The sequence below is a fragment of the Arachis ipaensis genome, chromosome B08, assembly GCF_000816755.2.
Source record: "Arachis ipaensis cultivar K30076 chromosome B08, Araip1.1, whole genome shotgun sequence".
In the NCBI taxonomy this organism is placed as follows: domain Eukaryota; kingdom Viridiplantae; phylum Streptophyta; class Magnoliopsida; order Fabales; family Fabaceae; genus Arachis; species Arachis ipaensis.
In genome coordinates, this window is record NC_029792.2 from 4,184,953 (window position 1) to 4,209,291 (window position 24,339).

Here is a 24,339-nt window from a genome sequence, read left to right on the forward strand (position 1 = left end):
TATTTTGACTTTTTATAATCTAAAAGTAAAAAAAAAAAAAAATAGCTTCTCCTACTTCCCAAACGAATTCTGATTCTTTAACGATGCTCCTTTTGTATTTATTCATCAGTTATATTCATTCATAAGATTTTAGTTCAACTTTTACGAATAAATTAAAGTTATATTATTGATTGATTCTGGTCGTTCCACATTTATATAATTTTTTTTAGTTGGCACTAAAAAATAAAAATCTCCTATGGTCTCTTACCATATTGAACAAAAAATTGGAAATCTTTCCTCCTATAGTCCTCTTGCCCAAAAAAAAAATTGCAAAGCGGTGCGTTTTAAAGAATAGAAGAAGAGAACACAGTGATGCCAGCTGTGTTGTGAGCTGAGCACATTGCTTTAGCTGTCGTCCTTCTTCTTCAATGTCCAAATCCCTATTCCCTCCATTTTCTTAGGGTTTCTTTTATGCGCTTCCACCTTCCCATCCTTTTTTCTCACAATCATCAAACCCTAAATTATTTCAATTCAATTTCAATGTGCCCAACCAGGTTGCGCATTCTCGCAATTCCTTCATAATTACCTTTGTTTCGGTAACTAGCCAAATCGAAAGCGTTGTTCTACAAGGTACCATCTTCTCGAATATTCTTCTTGTTCTCTTAAATATTTATTTTTATTAATTGCGGCGTGCATTTGGAGCGCTCAATTTGATGTGCTTTGGGTTTTTGTTTGGTCCGGAACTAATAGAGATTTGTACGTGTACTCTGTTTTTTCAGGGTTTTCTTTTGTATAAATAAATGGCTGTAATTCTAAGCTTATTGTTGTAAAAGTTGTAGCTATAAACCGTGTCTTGATTTATGAGTGTATGATTGGCTAATTGGTATTATAGTGTGAAATGCACGATTCACTGAAACTTTAGGGTTCTTGCAAAAATAGCTGCTTCTTAGCTGATTATTCTATATAGCAGCATGTCTGGACTGTATGGTAGCATGAACTAATTTCACTAATAGTGCAGAGTTGTTGAAATGTGTGTAGTAATCAAATGGTAGTTTTAATATGTACTGTTGATTGCATTGCATTCGCTGTGCGATGCAATTATGTTGTGTGCACCAAAGGATATGTTCCCATGTTTATCATAGCAAACTCTATGCAGAGTGAAGTCATAAGATTTCCCTATTAGATGTGCTTACCTATTAGGATAGAATAATTTCATCATAGAAGCTCCAGTGGTGAAGATGTTTTCTTCTCTCGTGCTTTGGAAGAAGGGAACATGCTGAAGTGAAATATAAGGGGTAATCAAAGTACATAAGTTGATAATAGGCATGAGATTGATGAGCAAGAGACAGAAGTCTAATCAATTAGAATATATAATAGTTATTCATGCATACATTTTAGAATGACAATTTACTAGCTCCTTAGATTAATGATATGCAAGTGTTCATTATATTATGGATCTTTACATATATTTATTATGCATTCTTAATTGAAGGCAGAACTACTCTTTCTTCAGGCTTATATTGATATCTTGAGCTCTAGTTGATGAATTCACGTTGTTAGTTGTTGGCTCCAATTGCAATATGAGCAGCTCATATGCCGAAAATCATGTGAGTAACTTATTCTAATACAAATTATATCAATTGCTTATTTGTAATATGGTTAATAATTATACAATCTTCTGCAGGATGAACGGACCGTGGTTGGCTTTGAAGTTCCAAAGTCACCTGACTCTAGCTACAACAATGTATATCCAGGAAATGAAGATGAGACAAGGGATCCACCTATGGTTCCTTCACATTTGCAGCACAGTTTGCTGGGATATCCTGCTAGTATAGACAATTCAACAACTCTTCCATCGCCTCAAAATGTGATTCTAAATCATCTTTATATTGAGAACAGAGAGCCACCAAGATCTGTGGTGGCTTTGGGATTCACTCATCGCTTTCGTTCCAAGTTTGTTACAGTTGTGCTCTACAAACCAGTGCAAAGAAGGGGAAGTACAAGCGTTTGATGTGCATAATTGAAAACTTAAATCCCTGTTGGTTTGTAATGATTTATTGTAGACTCCATATTTGAATTAGCGTGACCTGATATTTCAATGAACATATAGATTGGTTCTTAGTAACTTGGCTGCATAGTTGTAGTTTTAAAATGTTATGCAGTAAAGGTTGAACAACTATTTTACTTAGAGAAAAATCGTGACTGATTTAAGAGAGGAGTTCATTTGCTATTATATACCTTTTTTTTAAGTAATAAATTGTCTAATAATGAACTAATTGTTATCTATTATCTATTTATTGGTGCATACTATGGTGGAGAGGAAAAATGGTGAAGAGAATGAAGATTCTCTTTTAGTAGTTGGATAGTTATCATATGAATATTCGTCTTCATTCTTTGCACGCAAACGTATCTTCATAAAATTGGCATGCAACTACTGTTGGATCATTGTTCATTGCATATTTGCTTTTGTGGTCTATCTTGTAAACTGAGATATTTCAGGTGATTGTAATTTGTTATGTTAATATATAATCAGGTAACTCACCTTATCGGTGAATAATGCCATTAGTAAGATAAGAGATACTTTTCTTTTTTTTTTTAAGAAGCCGTTGTTGGTCAATGAGCTAAAAATGCGTGCGCATACATGTAAGTAAGTTAAAATGAGTAGCCACAAAAAAGTGGTCAACTGTGCGCATACATGTAATTAAGTTAAAATGAGTAGCCACAAAAAAGTGGTCAACTGTGCAAAACATTGATAAGCTAACACATTATTTGAGCCGTCTTGATTGGCTTTGAATGAGTACTATATTACCATGTTTAACAGCAAGGGAAGGGGCTACCCCTCATTGCTTTCTTGGAGTTTTAGTACTACTGTTGAAGAGACAAATAGGAATATGTTGAGAAAAAAAAAATACTAAGAAAATGAAAGAATGTGTAAGATGTTAGAATCCAAAGAAACAAAGGAGGTACAATCTAATCATCCCTAGATGAAGTGGGTCAAAGAATATAATTCATAAGTGAAAAACTTCTAATAACACGTTTTGTATGAGGATGTTTGAGTTCTGGCCAGCACAAAAGCAACTTTGTTAATTAAATAATTTACTTTTAAGTTAAAAGACTCAATTTATGATACCTATTGATGAGACAACCACACGGGACCTTCTCTCTGAGAACATGGTGAAACTGTGGACTGACTACTCCATAACCATAAACATTGCAATGAATTGTCATGGTGGTTCCACCGAACTGGAGACCAACTCTCTAAATGCCCTTGAAAACAACACTTCCTCCTCTTTAATTACTTAAAAGTTTACCATACTTTCAATTAATATTACAATTGCAAGTTTACAACAATAATACCCATTGTTAAAGTTCAACTTGTAATTTATTTCAATTTCCAAATTGTGAGAATGCAATATAAATGAAGATAGTCTGACGAAGCCTAACCTATAAAATTATAAAAAAATTATTTTTATTACATCAAATCCATACAAATCTAAGTTTTTTCAGCACTTAAGAAGATACTCAGAAATCATTTACTAAGAAGACATTTATAAATTATTGTGAAGCCCCAGTGGCAATAACAATCCTATGAAACAAACAAAGACATAGCAATAAATATAAAATACAAATAAAAATCGACAAAGATTTTGTTTGTTCGTAGCCATGGGCTCAAAATCTAAACACTCCAAGGAGTGAGGAGTTTCACGTGAGGAAAGTAAATTTGAGGCCTGTCGCCTCTGAAACCTTTTTTGCCTTTTCGAGGCAGTAAGTTGTTAATAATAACACACCTCATGCAATTACTACTATTATAATGTGGCACCCGAATTTCATATCGATAGTAATAAATAAATATGTTATGTGCATTTCAATTTTCGAATTGAAGTTTCAGTAGAATCTCATGAATCTCCTTTCATCCACTACCCTAGCGGTTCATGTATCATAAATGGTAAAGTTTGCACATTTTTATGACCCTCAACATGAGTTGTTCGACCATATTATTATGAGCCTCTGTAAATGTGTCTGGTATAATCTTAATTCCATTTTTTCTTTCTTTCATTCTTTTTTAACTGTCCAATTATTACTGTCGGTAGTTACCTTGAAGGTTGCAACCATATCTATCATATTTCATTCTACCAAACTAACCCAATTATGCTCCTAAGTCCTACCTAGCCACACTTATTGTGCTAAGTTTTCAATTTTATAGGAGGGAGAAAATAGAGGGAACCATGGTTTGATATTCTCCTTTAAAAATTAAACTTCATGAGTAGTTATACTTTGCTTGTGGTTGATGAATCCTCTCATTCAATGCCGTTTTATCTGTAATAAAGTTTTGGTTCCTAACTTTTTTATTTGTTATATAATAAAAGATATAATAGGCAGAGAATTTTAAGTTCTTACAACTTCTAAATAATACAGCCCTGTCCAAATAGTGTCATTCACTTCAAAGACTTAAAACTTATATCATTCTTGCTAATTAAGCTAACTCTTTTTAAGTGGTTTTTAATTTGTTTTTACTACCAATTTAATAAAATGTTACACAAATATGTTTAATATAACATAAGTAAAATAATTTTTTTCTGTAGTCACACTTTGAACGATTATCTAAAAATAATCTCATTGGATAAAATTGTAAACTTATTCTATAGCTGTTTAATTCATTAGAAACAAAGTATTAAATGGCAACTTAATTGGAGAAGGTGGTGTTATTAAGGGAGCTTAACAATTTGTGGATGGGGTAAAGCTACCACCACAAAATTAAAGAAGTCTGGTTAGTTTCATAGTGTAACCAACAAATTTAATGGGAAATACAGCTACATAACAATAGTCATTATAGAAATTTGTTCAATGCCTTGAATTCTTATAATGAACAATCAACTATTCAACTGCCATGTAGAAAAATAAAACAAAACCACATAAGTCTTAACTATATCATTATGTAACCTTTAAATATTCATTAAGTGCTCTCCTAATCTGCAGAACATAACAAAGAAGAAACCATTAGAGAGTATACAGAATAGTAATATAGTATCTGGGTGAGTGCAATAACAAGAACTCACGAGCATAAGGTGCACCCACCCTGCCAACTCACAATGAAACCACAACCTCAATAGTAATGGTGGGGTAAGGTACTAATTAGTAGTACTAAACATTAAACAATGCCATGTCGTGAAAATTTTGTGACATTTCTTTGCCTATTCACGAGGCCTATTTAAGGCTGCATAGTATCAAGCCATTTTCAACAATCTTGTACCATAAAAACCTCTTCTATACTCACAAAACATAACCATCTATCTAGCTTAGCTTCTTTCACATTTACAAGCCAAAATCATAAGAGACTATAGAAAATAGTTCAATTGAGATCATTTTAACAAAAAGAATGTCTACAGCACATGTGTCTCTTATGGTGATAACCCTTTATCTTCTCCTTTCACTAGACTTAACCATGGGTGGAAGGATAATTCCCCCTAGTGCTCCAAGTACGGTGACAAGGCCACTGGTTTCATCAGAAGTTGAAACATATGTGAAGCCACAACTTGATCACAAGCAGAAGGTGTTCCAAGTCAGAGAGGTGAAGGGTTGCTTGCCGAAAGGGTTCCGGCATAACTCAGCCCCAAGCAGATTCGTCAACTATGATCCACTAGGATCTAGCGGCTGCTCCGGAATGCGTTCGGGGAAACAACAACCTTGAACGTGTTTTCTTAAATGGAAGAGGCTTTTGCTTCTTTTCTTGCTTCTCTTCCTAATTGTATATGGCTTTTCAACACCAGTATCAGTAGCTAGAAAAGATGAGAAATTTAACTATGTCTGTTTTCATCACTTTGGTTATTGACATATATATATTGTCACCTACAATTTTGACAATGATGGTGCATGGATGATGCCCGAGACATTGGCTAAATATTATACCAAAGAGTGAATCAACATTTAGCTTTATTTTTTTTTGTCACACCAAGTACTAAAACCTTCAACCGTCTAACTAAAAATCCAACTATGGAGTACTATATATGCAATTTCATGATGTTATTGGTAGATGTAAACTTTTTTATAGAAACTTCAGTTTTTTTTACAATGTGCTACACATCCAAGTAATATTGCCATTCAATCAAGTAGACCCAATATTAACAAAAACTACTCTTATTAAGAAGAGTTGATTACGCACATATATCATTCTTCCAAGTCATTTACGTTCACAGATTTTACGTTATCGTCGTCATCTTTTCTTCTTAGCGTTCCTCCTCTTCCTCCTTGATCCTCCTTCTTCTTCTTTTTCGCTATTTTCTCCTCATTGTCATGCTGTTGTTATTGCTGTTATTAGAGTAGAAGGTGGGGAGAAAGAGTTTTGAATTGAGCAGGACAATGAGTCCAAGTGCAGTTTCTCCTTGATCCTCCTCCTTCTTCTTCATTTTCGCTATTTTCTCCTCATTGTCATTCTTTTGCTGCTGTTGTTATTGCTGTTATTAGAGTAGAAGGTGGAGAGAAAGAGTTTTGAATTGAGTAGGACAATGAGTCCAAGTGCAGTTTAATTCATTCAGAAATAGACCGAAATTATATAATTATTGCGACACAATTAATTTAAAAATGAACCGAAATTACGTAATGATTGCGACACAATTAACTCAGAAAGAAAGAGAAGCAGAGAACAATGGTAAAGAATATGCAGAACTCAGAAATTGTGTTAAATTTGAGTAAATCAAAAAGAATTTTAAAAAAATGAAATAAGAAGGAGAAGATAAAGAAGAAAAAGATGAAAAAGAAGAATAAGAAACAGTAGAAAATGAGGAGGGGAAGGAAAAAAAGTTTTGAATTGTGCAGAACGAGTCCAAATACACCTTAATTCACTCAGAAATGAACCGAAATTATATTACAATTGCGACACAATTAACTCAGAAATGAACCGAAATTTACGATAATGATTGCGACACATAAACTCAGCTTGAAAACAAGCACACAAATAAGACTAAATCATGAACAATAACACATCCAAAATCAATTTTGGATCAGACAACGTCATTAATATATTTTTTCTTCTTTTTTGTTTGATATTTTCTTCTCTTTTTCTTGATTTCATTCCTCTCAAGAGAATAAATAAAAAAGAATTTTGAGAAAATAAAATAAGAAGGTGAAGATGAAGAAGAAAAAGATGAAAGAGAAGAAGCGAGGAGAAAAAGTTTTGAATTGTGTAAGAGAACGAGTCCAAATGCACCTTAATTCACTCATAAATGAACTGAAATTACATAACAATTACGAAAAATTAACTCAATTCGAAAACAATCACACAAACAAAATTGAATAATGAACAAAAATACATCGAAAATCAATTTGGATCAGACAACATCATCATTCATCAACATGAAAAAATTCAACAATAACAATAACGATAACGAAGATATGTATAAGATGATGATAACGATAACGATAATGATGATGATGATGGAGGAGGAGGAGAAGAAATTCAAATGAGAAAAGAAGGAGGATGAGATGGTGGTGGTGTTGGTGATGAAGAAGAAGAAGAAGAAGAACAAGAACGCATGCATGAATGAATTTGAAAGAAGAAGAAAAAGCACCGCCAAGGGAGAAGAAAGAGAGGGAAAAAAACACGAACTCTAAATTACTTGAATGAACTTGAATGTTAAAATTACTTGAACGTGAAGAATAATTCATTTTCTTATCTACTAAATTGTATTATTTGGTTGATGCAAACTTTTCCAGAAACTTCAATTTTCAGTATATGGTTCTTTCCCTCAGCTGAAATATAACACTAGTCAATGCCAAGTATTAGACACACTTTAATAGTTTCTTATGTCATAATCTACATATTGAATCCAATTCACTTCAGGGTATACTTTCAACGGTTTTAAATAAACACACAACATGGTTGTTGAGAATCCGGTGTGAGACCATGCAAGAATGCATGACATTCACAATTATTATCTAAAAACTAAAAATTCCATCCATAATATAAACATAGTAACATATCAGCTCTGAATTTATGTTTATGTGTATTTTAAGTATATTAAAAGCAAAATAAACAGGAGGCTCCGATGTTACTAAAGGGAAAGTCTAGAGACACTAATACAGAGCTTATAAAACCGACTAACTATACAGATCATCTTCATCGGCTGCGCCAGCAGCAGTTGCAAAGGGATCAGATCCAGTAGTCCTCTCAGCAGTTTCTGGAAACCTAAACTCACTTCCGAATCCCCTCGACTGCTGTAAGGTCTGAGCAAATGCCTGGTATTTGCGAATATCCGCGTCGCTGACACTCCTGCGGGCAAACTTCATTGACTCTTCAAAATGAGCAGCCTTGATCTCTGCAACTTCGTCGTCGACGACATCTTCGTCCATGGCCTCAGGGTTCTCGCTTTTCCTCCTCTCTCGTTCTATGTCCTGAAGTAAATCATACAATTCATCAGAGTTTTGTAATTGACCAATGACAACTTAATCTAATGTTGCATCAAAAGTATACCTTTTCGATGTTTTCTCTAATAGCATATTTGCATGCTCGCTGGCATATCTCAGTAATATCAGGCAGAAGATTTCAGTATCTGGAGCAACCACACAGTACTCCCCAGGATCAGTTTCAATGACCTTAAACTCCACACTTCTCATCCCTCCACGGACAAGAAATAGATCTCCTTTTCTGACAGGACGATAAGCTTCCAAGAAGTAAGCTGCAAAATTTACATTAAAAAGTTATAATATTTTACAAGCACCAAAATAATCATATTCCACATGTAATATCAATGTCGTCCAAGAAACTGAAGATTGTAGATTCTATATATACTACTAAGTCAGTTTGGCATGCATTCAAATCAATTCAATTCAATCAAATATCAAGAAAGGTGACAATCAATCATACCAAGTTTGACAAGCCAAGACTACTGTCTCTCCAAATAATAATAATAATAATAATAATAGCTTGCTATAATTATAACACAAGCAATGTGAATGTGAAAAACACAAGTCATGTATAGCCTATTCAAAACAAAAAGTTGCAACTTGTAAGGACTTTTAAGAGAGGTAAGAAATTTTGCAAAACACGTTGACAGTAACGAAGTCTTATAACATTAATAGAAATACTCAAATTAAAGTACTCATCACTAAGAGCAAGCTCATAAAGCAAGTCAAATTCAGTAGCTATCCCTAAACCCGCAACTTAAGAGAAGCTCAAGGTAGAAACTCACGTTTCAAGAAAGCATCAAACAGATTGCCAGTGACACCTTCAATGGTATCATCAATAGGCAGAATGTGCACACGTTTCCCATACTTCACATCAGGGCACTGGTGCACGGACACAACATCTCCAAGACGAACCCGCAAATTCGACCTCACAACTTTGTTCATCCTGATCTTGGGCTCTTCACAGGTGTCATCAGCAAGAGCTATGCAAACAGTATCCCTCCTTTTCTTGCCCTGCAAACATATAAAATCAAAAACCCCATCTGACTTAGAAGTTGCAACACAAAGAACAAATATAAGAGATAAATTAGATAGTTGTACTTCAAACTCGAAATGCTTTCATTAGATACAAATTTTCGTAAATAACATCTTAAATTTAATCCAATTCTATTTGCAACCATGTCAATCAATCATGATCTTCTTCTTAGTATATATGGCCTAGTACTTCACAGTATAAAACTCAAAATCTCACAACACCATTCGCTAAGAAAGAACAAAACAAAAACAGCACCCCAAAAAGAGACTTTGAAAAAGAATACTTTTTGTGGGGAATCGAATAAATCAATTAAGAGTTAAGAGCTAAGACACAGCAAGAGGAAGGTAAGTAAGAAGATAGAGGAGGGTAAGAAAGTCACCTTGATGAGGATAGTGTCGCCACGGAAGAGCTGGAGCTTCTCCATGGTATCAGGGTGCATGGACACGACTGAGTTGTCGTCATTGACGGCTTCATCCACCACAAGACGGTTCGGCGACTTCTTCCGCTCAAGAATGGCCGTTGAGTAGTCCTTCTTCCCCGATTTCCTGAAAATTTAAATTCACAAAAAACAAAAACTTCAATAATCCCAAAAGAATAAAAAAGTTACCTAAGGAATGAACAAGAAGAACTACTTAGCGGGGAGTGAAAGAGACGAATTTTGAAAGGAAATAGAAGAATGGAAGAGTTGACTTACGGGTCCGATGATTCGCCCTGATTAGACATTGGAACTGAAGCTGAAGATCGGAGAGAGACTTGGTTGATGGTTGTGTGTGCCGATGACAACAGAACTCACAAGCAGCTAGCTTGCTCAAAATCTGATATTTTTGTTCAAGAGTGAGTCCTCATTTTATAAGAAAAGAAAAGAAAAAGATAAAATAACAGTTTTATTCTCTAATTATTATCTTTTTTTTTTTTTGAATGTAGAAGATATTTAGATTTTTTTCATAATAGGNAAAGAAAAATTTTATTTTCAATTCTATTTTTCACAACATTTAATATTTTTTTTTATGTTTTATTATCATGTTCTTCTTGATATTGTTGCTCTTTTTTATTTATTTTTGTTTTCTCTAACTCACATTTAAAATTGTCATGAAAAAAATTAATAGTGATTATTAGTAATTTTTCATCTTTTTGAATCCTTAACATTTTTTTGAAAAGTCTGGTAAAAAATAAAATAAATTAATTTAAAATAGGTCAAAAGCTGTTTATTTTTTATTCTAATATAAAAAAATACTAATGTAAATGTACTCGATCTCTTTTAAATAAATGTACTCAATTTTTTTATATTTGAAATAAGAATGTAACTAATAACAAATTAAAAGACGTTTAGAATTACTAATAATGTAATGTTGGTTTAATAGATCTCTAATAAATTTATATTGATATAAATTAAATTAATTTATTTATATTTTTATGTGTTTATAATGCTTGTTTTATGTCTAATGTTGTAGTTTAAGTTTATATGTTTAATGTATTTATTTATTATTTATTTACTTAAGATGATCGGAATTATTTAAATTATCAAGAATTCAGATTGCGTCATTTTTCCCACTAAAATAAATGAATAACTTCAGAGGAGCCAAATCTATTTGTATATTGCTAATTTTTAAAGTTGAAAATTTTTTTGATTTTGAGGACTCGACCCACACCAACATACACAAAAACTCAACCAGGTCTCTATGGATTCAACCCAAAGTTGAGAATATTTTAAAATATTTTATTTCTTGGGAACTAGCGTAGGTCGGTAGCTAGGAATTGTTGGGGTCAACGTTATGACGGGCTTATCCAAAACATGAAGGCCCAAATCTCTAATATGGAGGTTTACTAACCGGCCTAATTTTTTTTGGTGACTGAACATAACACAAAGAAAAAAGACCTAAGAAAAAGAGTAGTACTCCTCTCTAATAATAATGTCTAAATTATTAGGAGGCAGTAACCACTCTAGATACACCTGCTTGTTTAAAACAGCAGTCTTAGCCATTAAATCAGCTGCTTTGTTTGCTGTTCGCTGGATGAGCACTAAAGTAGCTGTCCAATTGCGCTAGAGCATCTCTTTGATTTTGTCAAGCAAACCAGAGTCATTCCTAATCATGTTGGTTGTGCCTCGCGAAACAAGAAGAAACGCATCAAGATTATCAGTTTCACATATGACCTCTTTGCACTCGCAATCCCAAGCCATAACAAGCCCTCTCCAAATAGCATGAAGCTCACAACAGAGAACACTAGAAAGAGGTATACTGGCAGAACAACTTTTTATCCAAATTCCCATGCTGTCTCTAATAATACATCCAAAGCCAGCTAATTGCTCATTTTCAAAAACGCTTGCATCGCAGTTCACTTTACAGACATTCATTGGAGGTGGTTCCCAGTTATATTTCAAAGAAGAAGGAATAATATGTTTTTGGTTGATAACAACATTAGAGAAATCTCGAACAGCATGTTTAACTAAGTGAACAATTTTCTCCTTACTCCATGGATCATCTTGGTAAAAGATGTCATTGTTCCTATCCCTCCAAATCCACCAAAAGGCCGCTGCAAAGAGAAACTTATTTTTGTTGAGGTTAGAACGAATCCAAGACACAAATTCCAAACTAGAGTCCTCAGCGGTCATTCCCAAATTTAAGCTAATCCAAATTTGACGAGCTTTTTGGCAAGTCCTAAAGCAGTGGTTAATATCCTCTAGAGCAAGATAACATCTCTGACAAAAATCAGAAGTAGAAATACCTCTTTGAAACCGGTAACTAGCTGTGGCAACTCCGTTGTTGAGGCAAAGCCAGAGCAGACACTTTATCTTCTCCGGTATTCTCAAGTGCCAAAGCCAAAGCCAATTTTCATTATCATTCCAGCCAAATTTCTTCTTCAATAGCCATTCACACCCGCTTTTAGTCGAGTAGGTGAGAGTATTTGAGTTTGTCCAAAAGCAACATGTTTTATCTCCTGCCTGCTTGATATGATCAAAGAGCATCAAATCAAGTTTAACTTCTTCCGGAATCATTGTGCAAAGAATATCCCACCGCCAATGCCCATGGTGCCAGACATCTTCTAACTTCAAGTGAGAATCAGAAATGTGCACAAAAGGAACCAAATGAGCTAGCGTTTCACATGGTCGCCAAGCATGATACCAAAAGGATTGAGACATCCTGCCTGTACACCAATCAAAACCATCACGAAGCTTTTCTATTGTCTTATAAATCGCTCGCCAAGTGCTTGAAACATTATTAGAAAATTTGGGTGAAAAGCAAGAACTCCCAGATAAATATTTTGCCAACATAATTCTTACCCAAAACTTATCTTTATTATGCAATAATTGCCAAACAAGCTTTTCGAGTAAAGCAAAATTTACACATTGAGTATCTCTAATTCCCAATCCTCCATATTTTCTTGGAGTGACAACTTTGCTCCACTTGACCAAATTTAAGCAACGCTCCCCCACCTTTCCCTTCCACAAGAATTGTCTAAGTACAGAATCAATCTTTTGACAAACCGAAGTAGGAAAAAGAGTCACTTGCATCTGATAAATAGGAAGAGAAGAAGCAACATATTTAATTAAGCAAAGCTTGCCTGCTATGTTAAGGAGCCGACCTTTCCAACTAGCCAGCCTATTCTTGATCTTCTCTAAAGAGTTCGAAAAAATAGATCTAGCAGCTCGAGGATGATTAAGGTTCACCCCCAAGTATTTGCCTAGGTCACTAGTAAAAGGAATATGAGAAACACCAGACAACATTTCCTTCCTTCTATTAGAGATATTTCTAGAACAAATAGCTTTAGATTTTTCAATGTTAACCTTCATACCTGAAGCTTTACAGAACAACTCCAAGGTGTGCACAACATTCTGAACTTGACTTTTCTTCACTTTACAAAAAAGGAGGAGGTCATCTGCAAACATCAAGTGAGAAACTCTAGGTCCCCCTCTAGAAACAGCCACACCATCCCAAATACCCTCGTCAATTTGTTTGGAAATGAAGCACGCCAATCTCTCCATGCACAAAACAAATAAATACGGAAAAATTGGATCTCCTTGCCTGAGCCCTCTGCGAGGTTGGAAGCTGTCCAATCTATTCCCATTCCAAAGGATGGAAAGATTTGAGGCCTGAACACAATTCATTACAAGCCGAATAATTAGAGAAGGAAAGCCAAAAGATTGAAGAGTGTGCTCAAGAAAATTCCAATCAACTCTATCATAAGCCTTTTCTAAATCAATCTTAAAAGCCATAGCTCCTTTTCTAGACTTTGTCCGCTTAAGAAAGTGAAGAACTTCTTGGGCGACAATAATATTATCAGGTGCTCCTCTACCATGAATAAACCCTCCCTGAGTTGGGCTAACAATCTCATCCAAAAATGGTCGTAATCTATTAACCAGCACTTTAGTTACTAGCTTATAAATTACATTACAAAGGCTTATTGGCCGAAAATCCTTCAATCTAGTTGGAGGGTCGCACTTAGGGATAAGAATAATCAAAGTTTCCAACAAAGAATGACTTAACGTCTCCCCTAAGAATGCTTTCTAAACAGTACGCCATACCTCATGACCCACCACATCCCAATATTCCTTGAAGAAAAAAACTTGAAAACCATCTGGCCCAGGAGCTTTGAACGAGCTCATATTATTCAGAGCTTCTTTAACCTCCAACATTGTTACTGGTTTAGACAAATTATCACACGCATCCTGGCTAAGAGATGGCATAGAAATTTCTCCCATGCAATTAACCTCAACAGGCTCAGTAGAACAAAAAATATTTTTGAAGAAATAAACAACCTCCCTTTGCAAAACTTCCGGATCATCAGACCAAGACCCATCACTGACTAGCAACCCATGAACCTTGTTAGATTTTCTTCTAAGGATGGTTTGCATATGGAAAAAGCTAGTATTTCTATCACCATACCGAACCCATTGATCTCTTGACTTCTGGTACCAAAGCAATTCTTCCTGGGCCAAAACTATATTATACTTAGCTCTCAATTCTTCCTCTTTGTGCTTCAGAATCGGATCATCGTCAGCTTCTATTTTTCGTTGAATACGATTCAAATAACCCTCCAATTCCCTATTTTTAATAAAAATATTGCCGAAGACCGTAGAGTTAAATTCCAACGAAGCTTCTTGGACCCCAGCAACTTCCTATGGATGCCAAAGCCTGTACTATCCCAAGATTTCTGAACAATGGCCTTGTAATCAGGATGCGTTGCCCATGCCGCTTGGAATCTAAAAGGCCGGTTTCCTTTCTTGATAGGAACTCCTTGACATCGAATAAGTAGGGGACAATGATTAGAGTGGGAACGACTGAGAACTTCAACAAAAGCTTCTGGAAAAAGAAGGTGTCATTCTGTAGTACAGCAAGCTCTATCCAATCTCTTTGCAATTTCTTTGTTTCCTTGAATTTTACGGAACCAAGTAAACCATCTTCCAGAGGTTGTTAGATCAAAAAGACCACAAGAATCTAGAGTACTTACAAAAATACTACTGCGATTTGAATAGAAATTATCCCCTTTCACCTCATGAACACTCAAAATATCATTAAAATCCCCAACCACCACCCACGGGTCCTGAATGCACAAACCAATATCAAGCAGATGACTCCATAATTCTACTCTATTAGTGGCTTGAGGGCTGTCATAAACCGCACTGCAGATCCATCTTCGCCCACCACCATCAATTTCCAAAGTTACACATTAATTCATAGCCCAAAGAATTTTACAAGAAAATTTTAAATTAGCAGAGAGGAACCAAATTCCTCCCTTGTGTCCAACAGCATCTACAATCCCTACAGGATAATAGCCTAATCTCTCCCAAAATTCTTTCATAGTTTCAAACCCAATATGAGTTTCCACCAAAATAAAAAAAGTTGGTTGAAATTTTCGTACCAACTCCTTACAGTGCACCCGAGACATCTTATTTGACGCCCCCTAACATTCCAACTAATAATATTTAAATGGTCACAATCCAAAAAAATTAATTAAATAATTAGAATGTTTAATCATTCTACCTCACGTTCATGGACCCTTGTCTCCAAGTGTCTCCTTGTGGACTTGCACCGCAGAACCATCATTCTTCTGTTGAGGTTGGGTCTCCAAGTTTGTTGTTGCACTAACTTTATCAAGCTCTTTTTGTACTCGAGAATCCATTGATAATGCTTCAGTAGGTGAGTTTTGAAGCGAAATAGGACGCTGCCTTTTGTGCTCTGCTTTAAAAAAGGGAGTACTCTGATCCTTGAAAGCCACCTGAGTTGTTCCCAAAGAGTCAAGCGTGGATGGAGGATCTTTCTTTTTCTTAGGCCCCACCTTTGCATTTGATAAGGACTTCACCTTTGCATTTGATGAGGATTCAGCATGCATGTTATTAGACCCAAAGAAAAATTTCTTACTCACCAAATTAGAGCATATTGCTACATTGGCTTTTTTGGCACCACATTGTGGCCTTTACCCACTTTTTCCTTGCCTTTTCTACTAACTGTAACCCATTCACCCTCTTTTGCACGAGTATCCCTTTTCATACGTGAGTCTTGAAAAATATCATGCACAAGATCTGCTGCACCATGCTTCTCCATAATTAGAATTGATTTGGCATTAATTCCAAATTCAAAAGTTAAATTTTGATTTTTTACTGGGATTTGACTACCTTCCACCGTTTTCTCATTGTTATCTACAGGAAAAAGTGATGGCAAATTTTTTTCCTTCATCGTGCTTTCCTTCCCAATGCCATTGTTGTTCTCTTTCGCACATTCTCTTGTGACATGCCCAAAGCAGCTACATTTTTCACAAATTAAATTCAAGTGCTCATATTCTCTGTCATACATATGACCATCAACTTGAATTTTTTTTATAACTGGAAGTCCCAAGTTAATTTGCACACATTCTAAGTCGATGCGGATCGGTTTGCCAACAGCTGACGCAATCATTTTCATGGCTCTCTCTTGATAATAGTTAATGTTTAAACATGTGATTCTTATCCAAACCATGGTAGACCCAAAAGTGTTTTCACAAGGTCTGAATGAAGAACTCCAAGGTTTAACTGCAACATAGCTTCCAGTAATCATCCACGGTCCTCCAGGGAGAACTTTCTCTCTATCATCCAAGAGATCAAATTTGACTGAGAAATAGCCAAAACCGACATCTAGTACCTCATATCCTCCTTTGGTTCTCCAGACGCCTTTAAGCCTGTGCGTGACTAAAATTTTTTCCAAGAACTTTGATCACGATGGCATCTTTGTAAGGCTCTGCCAATATCTCTTTTGCTTCCTCAGTGAACGTCACAGTTGGTGTCTCCGAATCACCTTACTTACCAACTACTGTAGCCATCTTATCCCATCAAGAGAATCAGCAATTTCCAAAGCTCTCCTTGCTGAGGCACCAACAACTTTATCTCTGAACAATATCCGCTGACTTTGAGTCTTGTTACCATCTCCTTTAATCCCCTCCTTTTCACCTGATACATGCCCCCCTCCGCTCTCCCCCTTATTGCTTCCGCCGACATGGCCGGCTGCCTCGCTATGTGCCACCCTCGAAGACCCTCTCCCGCTCTCCTTACTCTCCATTTCACGTACTCTCATGTACTCTCTCGTACTAGGGTTTGTTTTTACTAATCGGCCTAATTTAAAGGCTCAATTGCATTGCCAAAAGCAAAAATTTTCCAAAAGACCAAAAGAAATATGTGAAAGAAAAGACTAATTGTCTAATACCAATACTAATGTACGTCAGTGATGATTGTTATCTCCTATCACTGTATAATTTTGTCTGAATTAGAAACAAATCAACAATGCCAATATGACATACTATTATTTAATATCAATGGCCGTGAACTTACATCTATTAAAGAAAACAAAATTCAAAAGGAAAAATATTTTAGAAACAAAATTCATTAGATATTTATCCTCTCTTTTTCTTCATGCTAAAATACTTTTCAAAATCATATGTCAGTCTTTATATTATATCACTTGACTTAAATATTTAAAACTATTTATTAATTAAAATCATAGTTATGAATAAGTTTAATTTTCTTTAAGTAAGATCTTACACTTATCGGTAGGTTGGCTTTTGAGGTTAAATTCATTAAGAATGTTTTTTATTTGTTTGTTGAGACGGAATAAATTTAATTTATTTGTAGAATTATTTCCTTTTGTGAGTTTGAGTATACCAAAAGGAACATATATAATTGCATATTTTTGCTGCTTTTAGATTCTATTCACAAAAGTATGAAAATAAAAAATTAAATATATAAAAGCAAAAGTAATTGTTTTTTTTTTGGTAAATTAAAGGGGTTTAAGTCCAAAGAAAACCAAAAACAAAACAAAAATAACAAAAACCAAAAGACCAAAACAGCAAAGAAAGTGTAAGTGCTTTCTTGTACTATCTCTATTGATCGGGTTATACTAAACCCTTTCACATCCTCAGCTAAGGTGGACCGTATGTATTCAGGCGGGAGATCTAGGAATTGAAAACTTTGCCGTTCATCAAGACTTTGCTTAGCTAAGATATCAACACATCGATTCGATTCTCTATAAGCAAGCTGAATCTTTATTTTTCATGGTCTTCCTATCAATTCTTTAATTTCTCTAATTATTGCATTATGTTCTCTGCAGGATCTTCCTTCATTCGCCAATTCAAAAACACTTTCTTCTCGGTCAGTCTCGACGATAACTCGTCTCATACCCATTTGCCAAGCCATGGTAAGACCATGAAAAATTTCCCATCGTTCAACTTGATCTGCACTGCATGTTTCGACATTGGCCATAGAGCCTCCTATAAAATTATTTCTAGTGTAATTTTTAAAATCAAATTACAACATTTTAAGAAGTTTTTTAGGAGCTTATAAAGAAGTTAAAAAAACGAGTTTTCTCATAATACTACTATTTTTTTTATCACATTTCTATAAAATAAGTACTTTTAAAACTAAAAATCAAAAAACAAAATAACTTATTTATAATCAACTTTTCATATAAACATTTATTGTTTAAGTTATTTCGTTAAAAAGAGCTTAATTAAGTTTTTTTTATCCAAATTGGGCTTTAGTATTGATTATTGAATTTTGACAAATTTGTTTTCTGTAATTTTTTTTGGGAAATGAATAAAGATAGAACTCTAAATATTTTAATTTAAGAATTTTATTTTATTACTATGTTATAAAATTATTTATTCTAAAACTTTAATTAGATAAAAAAACTTGTTAATATTTTGATGTAATGAAAGTGGTTTTTGTTGAGTTTAAACCAACTTGACTGTAAAAAAACTTAGATGTGTAACTGCACAAACAACATGGTTGTTGAGAATCCCGTGTGAGACCACGCAAGAATGCATGAACTTCACAATTATTATCTAAAAACTAAAAATTCCATGATTCCATCCATAATATAAACATCGTAACATATCATCTCTAAATTTATGTTTATGAGTATTTTTAAGTATACAAAAAGCAAAATAAACAAGAGGCTCCGATGTTACTAAAGGGAAAGTCTAGAGACACTAATACAGAGCTTATAAAACCGACTAACTATATAGATCATCCTCATCAGCTGCGCCCCCAGCAGTTGCAAAGGGATCAGATCCAGTAGTCCTCTCAGCACTTTCTGGAAACCTAAACTCACTTCCGAATCCCCTCGACTGCTGTAAGGTCCGAGCAAATGCCTGGTATTTGCGAATATCTGCGTCGCTGACACTCCTGCGGGCAAACTTCATTGACTCTTCAAAATGAGCATCATTTATCTCTGCAACTTCGTCATCTACGACATCTTCGTTTCTCACTTTTCCTCCTCTCTCGTTCTATGTCCTGAAGTAAATCATACAATTCATCAGAGTTTTGTAATGACCAATGACAACTTAATCTAATGTTGCATCAAAAGTATACCTTTTCGATGTTTTCTCTAATAGCATATTTGCATGCTCGCTGGCATATCTCAATAATATCAGCACCACTGAATCCTTGAGTATATCTGGCCAGTGCTCTCAAATCAACATCTTTGGACACAGGTGACTTCCTCAAGCAGGCCATGAAGATCTGGTGACGAGAATCCTCATCGGGAAGAGGAATATAGATCAATTGATCCAGACGGCCTGGCCGAATAAGTGCTGGGTCCATGATGTCCGGTTTGTTAGTTGCCCCAATTATGAACACGGTCTTTTTGGCTGACATGCCATCCATTTCAGTCAGAAGTTGATTCAAAACTCTGTCAGCAGCACCACCAGCATCCCCAACACTGCTTCCTCTCTATACATGAATGACACAGTGATGTTTATACAAACAATTGTAAACTATTAACTTTGTCCCACAACATTACAATGTAACTCAGTTTGATTTAGTAGCATATTAATAGAGTAAGAGACTAAGAGTGTGATGTAATAAGAAAAACCAACCTGAGTGGCAATGGAGTCGAGCTCATCGAAGAAGAGGACACACAGAGCCGACTGTCTAGCCTTGTCAAAAGTTTCTCTAACATTGGCTTCACTTTCACCAAACCACATTGTAAGTAATTCTGGGCCTTTCACACTGATGAAGTTAGCTTAACATTCATTAGCAATTGCTTTGGCTAACAAAGTTTTTCCACATCCTGGAGGACCATAGAAGAGGACTCCTTTAGATGGTGACATGCCAAACTTCTCAAACTTTTCTGGGTGCTCCACAGGATACTGAACAGTCTGAGTCCACAGAAAAACAAAAAAGCAGTTAGAAATTAAATAAATATGTAAAATAAGCAACAGTGTGAAGTGCATAGTAGCAAGATTTACCTCTTGCAGCTCACGCTTGACATTCTCAAGGCCTCCAATGTCCTCCCAACTAATATTAGGAACTTCAACAACCTGTCAAGTGTCAACAAAGGCAATTCGTTACAAAATAAACCATAATGTAGGAAAACCATATCACCTGATCAACTAATGATTTGAGACTATAGGGATACAAAGCAAACACTTACAGTTTCACGCAAAGCAGATGGGTTGCTCGTTCCAAGAGCGGTCTGGAAATGCTTATTTGTAACTGCCATATAATTCAGTATTTCAGCATCAATAGTTTCATCTTCCAAGTCAATGACATCCATCTTCTCTCTAATGCATTGCAAAGCAGCTTCAATGCAAAGGGCAGCAAGGTCTGCACCAACATAACCGTGTGTGTCTTTAGAAATCCTCTCTAAATCAACCTACAGGAAAGTGGCGCTAGTGTTAAGCAACAGAAAATTAAGAACATTAAAGAATTAAGGAACAACCTACAACCAGAGCCACAGCATGGCATGCACAACCTGGTAGAGTGTATACACACCAACAAAGTTAAGAGACAATGAAACTTACATCATCAGAGAGCTTCATGTTTTTAGTGTGTATACGAAGAACTTCAAGTCGGCCAACCTCATCAGGAACACCAATATCAATTTTCCTATCAAATCTACCAAACCTTCTCAATGCTGGGTCAATGCTGTTTGGGCGATTGGTAGCTCCAATAACAATGACATGAGCACGAGATTTCAATCCATCCATAAGAGTCAAAAGCTGTGAAACAATCCTCCTTTCAACTTCACCATGTGTCTTCTCCCTCTTGGGTGCAATAGAATCAATTTCATTAATGAAGATGATGGATGGTGCATTCTTTTCAGCCTCTTCAAATGCTTTCCTCAGATTGCTTTCACTCTCTCCTGCCAGTTTGGACATAATCTCCGGTCCATTTATACAAAAGAAGAAAGCTCCCGTTTCATTAGCAACAGCTCTTGCTATCAGTGTCTTCCCAAAACCAGGGGTCCATAAAGTAGAATACCTTTGGGTGGTTTCACACCAATCGACTTAAAGAGTTGTGGATGCCTCAAGGGAAGCTCTACCAACTCACGAATTTGTGCCATTTGTTTCCTGACTCCACCCACATCATCATATCCAACTTCATCCAGCCTCTCTTCATCCTCTCTTTTCAAAGGCTCCCTGATAAACCACTATTTTATGATTTATCTTGTGTTAATTTGAGTGGTTTTTATCAAGCCTTTGCACACTTATTCATACTATTTGCATGGTTTTATAATTCCTTCCCAGATATTGTTCTATAATGAAAACTTGCTTCCTAAGCCCTTAAATTGCATATTTTAATTCCCCTTTATACCATTTGATGCCGTGATCTGTGTGTTAAGTGTTTTCAGGCTTTATAGGGCAGGAATGGCTTAAAGGATGGAAAGGGAGCTTGCGAAAATGGAAGGAGCACAAGAGACTAAGAAGATAACCAGCGAGCATCGACGCGCACGCACGGCTCACGCGTGCGCAAGATCTGGAGATTTTCACAGCGACGCGTGCGTGTGCCTGACACGTACGCGTGACACGTGAAAATGACAAACGACGCGTACGTGTAACTGACGCGTACGCGTGACTGACGTGTACGCGTGACATGCGTGACTTACAGAAATAGCAGAAAATACTGGGGGCGATTTTGGGCTGAGTTTGGACCCAATTTTTGGTCTAGAAACACAGACTAGAGTCAGGGGACAAGCAGAGACTCAAGACACATTCACATTACGCATAGTTTTAGTTTTAGTTTTGAATCTTAGAGAGAGAACACTACTTCTTCTAGGTTTTCTTCACACTCATAGAATTCTTGTTTTTATGCCCTTTTATGCTTTTGCTTTGGATATTGAGAAGAGTCCCTACCTCCGTTGAAGTTCCATTATTCTAGTTTGTTTTCTTAATCCTTTACTTTTTATTGCCCATTAACTCTGCTCAGATAAGTATGTTTATAATTTTGGAATTTATTAATGCAAAGTACTATTTTTATTTTTAATTACTTTTTAGTTATTATTTAATTTATCATGTCTTTCTTTTATTCCCTTTTTTATTCTGTGCAAGTAATTTTTATGTCAATAGAGTAGACTTCCAACTTGACTTGGGGGTTGATTAAAAGGAGACCCTAGAGTTGGAATACTCAAGTGATTAGTTAAATTGGAAGTTGTTGGCTAACTCTCTAGTCTCTGACTCTAATCCTTCCTAAGGAGAGGATTAGGACTTGGGATTCAGAGTTGATTAGTTGGTTGCTTAACTTTCCTTTATTCAGTAAGGTATGACTAAGTCGAACAACAATCTCTTGCTATTCCACTTGGGAAAAACCAACAAGGATAGAATTTCCAATTAATCTACCCCCGGTCAAGACTTTTATTTGATTACCTAAACTCTCTCGTTAGTTTTTATTGCCTTAAATTACAATCATTTAATTTCCTGTCCTCCAACTCTTAAAAAAATTCTCGGAAAACTCCTGACTAATAAATTAGCACTCTTTTGTCAACTCGTTGGGAGACGACCTGGGATTCCTACTCCCAGTATTTTTATTCTAAATTTGTGACAACCCTTCTAAATTGATAAGCGGATTTTTGCTGGTTAAGAACTATACTTGCAACGTATTTCTTATACTAATTTCTTAATCGGCTAATTTCCGCCACGTCAATTTTTGGCGCCGTTACCGGGGAGTTGCAATAGTGTGCTAAATTATTCGTTGGTGTACATATTTTTAATTTTTGCATATTTTATTTTATTTTATTACCATGAGCTTTATGTTTCTTTCGTTGAATGACGCGTTCACTGCCTGATCCGAGCTTAGCCGCATTTGATCCTGAAATTGAAAGAACTCTTTCGCGTATTAGGCAAGCTCGGCGTCGGTTAGCTTCTGAGGGTGGTGAAGTAGTTATTGTCAATTCACCAATCTCATCTGAGGGCGAATCTGAACTGCCATTTGAGAAAAAAAAAATAAGCTTTTCTTCCACTAATTCGGTTGATTTATGTGCAGGTAATATGGCGGAGCCCAGAAGAATCACTCTCCAGGAAGCTGGAGCTCCAAACTTTACACTGCAATCGTATCAAGTGCGTCACTCAAATTTGGCTACAGATTTTGAACTGAAGACTGCGCTAATCAACTTGATACCTAAGTTTCATGGCTTACCTGCTCAGGAGCCTATAAAGCACCTCAGGGATTTTCAGACAGCCTGTTCTACTTTTAGGCGTCATGGTGCAGATGAAACTTCTATTCTGCTAACCGCCTTCCCATTTTCTCCTGAGGGAAAGGTGAGGGAGTGGTACTACACTCAATCTGAAGCAGTTGTTACCAACTAGGACACGCTCAGGAGAGAATTCTTGAAAAAATACTTTCCGGCTGAAGTTACAGACAGACTGAGGAAGGAGATTTCCTGCATTATCCAAAGTGAATCAGAGACTCTTTATGAGTATTGGGAGCACTTCAAGAATCTTCTGGATGCATGCCCCTACCACATGATTGACAAGTTGGTGTTGATCAGCTACTTCACTCAAGGCATGAAGCCTCGGGATAAGACTACATTGGATGGTGCAAGTAATGGTTCTCTAAAAAAGTACAAGACCGCAGATGAAGTGTGACAACTGATCAGCGACCTAGCTGAGTCCACTCGGAATCACAGGCACAGGAATAACCACCCCAAGGCTGTTGCAGAGGTTTCCTCTGGCAATGAGACTACTGCTCTCACACAGAGTCTGTGTGAGATGACCAACCTACTGAAGCAGATACAACTGAATCAACAACAATCTCAGCCTCCCTCACCACAACATAGTCAACAACTGGTTTCTCAGAGAGTGTGCGGTATATGTGCATGCTTTAGTCATTATACTGATGAGTGTCCGCAACTCCAACAAGAGGACAACACCTTGGTAGCTACTCACAATTTCTATGACCGCCCGAACCAAGGATATTATCAACAAGGCGACAACTATAACCAAGGTGGGAACCATAACCAAGGTTGGCAAGACAACTCCAACCAGGGGTGGATGGATAATTCCAACCAAGGCTGGAGGGACAACTATAACAGAGGAGGCAGAGACAACCAGGAGAATCAGAGGTGGAATAATAATAACAATCAGCAAAACCAGTATCAGTAGAACCAGAACCAGCCTTACAGAGCACCTCATCTATGGCAGTCCCAAGCGCCTCAGAATAACCAACAGCAGGCCCCTCAAAT

General features: G+C 36.1%; 1 protein-coding gene and 1 pseudogene across 3 annotated transcripts; one reads left to right on the forward strand and one right to left on the reverse strand.

The window, feature by feature from the left end:
• Positions 263 to 2,268, forward strand: LOC107614227 (SNF1-related protein kinase regulatory subunit beta-3). 3 transcript variants are annotated; one of them, XM_016316454.2, is made up of 3 exons: positions 263 to 609; positions 1,472 to 1,586; positions 1,664 to 2,268. In XM_016316454.2, exons 2-3 carry the CDS (start codon positions 1,560 to 1,562, stop codon positions 1,988 to 1,990), a joined length of 354 nt encoding a protein of 117 aa, XP_016171940.1. In that variant the 5' UTR covers positions 263 to 609; positions 1,472 to 1,559; the 3' UTR covers positions 1,991 to 2,268. The 3 variants fall into 3 exon arrangements, with proteins under 3 accessions (XP_016171940.1, XP_016171941.1, XP_016171938.1); XM_016316455.2 differs by having other exon boundaries at positions 1,476 to 1,586; XM_016316452.2 differs by having other exon boundaries at positions 268 to 609; positions 1,493 to 1,586.
• LOC107610424 lies at positions 7,856 to 23,975 on the reverse strand (annotated as a pseudogene).

What these genes read in the sequence shown, in the direction of transcription:
- LOC107614227 (XM_016316454.2), top strand. Translation starts at nt 1,560, where the DNA reads ATGAGCAGCTCATATGCCGAAAATCAT. An exon ending in GCTCATATGCCGAAAATCAT is followed by an intron (nt 1,587 to 1,663) that starts GTGAGTAACTTA and finishes AATCTTCTGCAG; the next exon opens with GATGAACGGACCGTGGTTGG.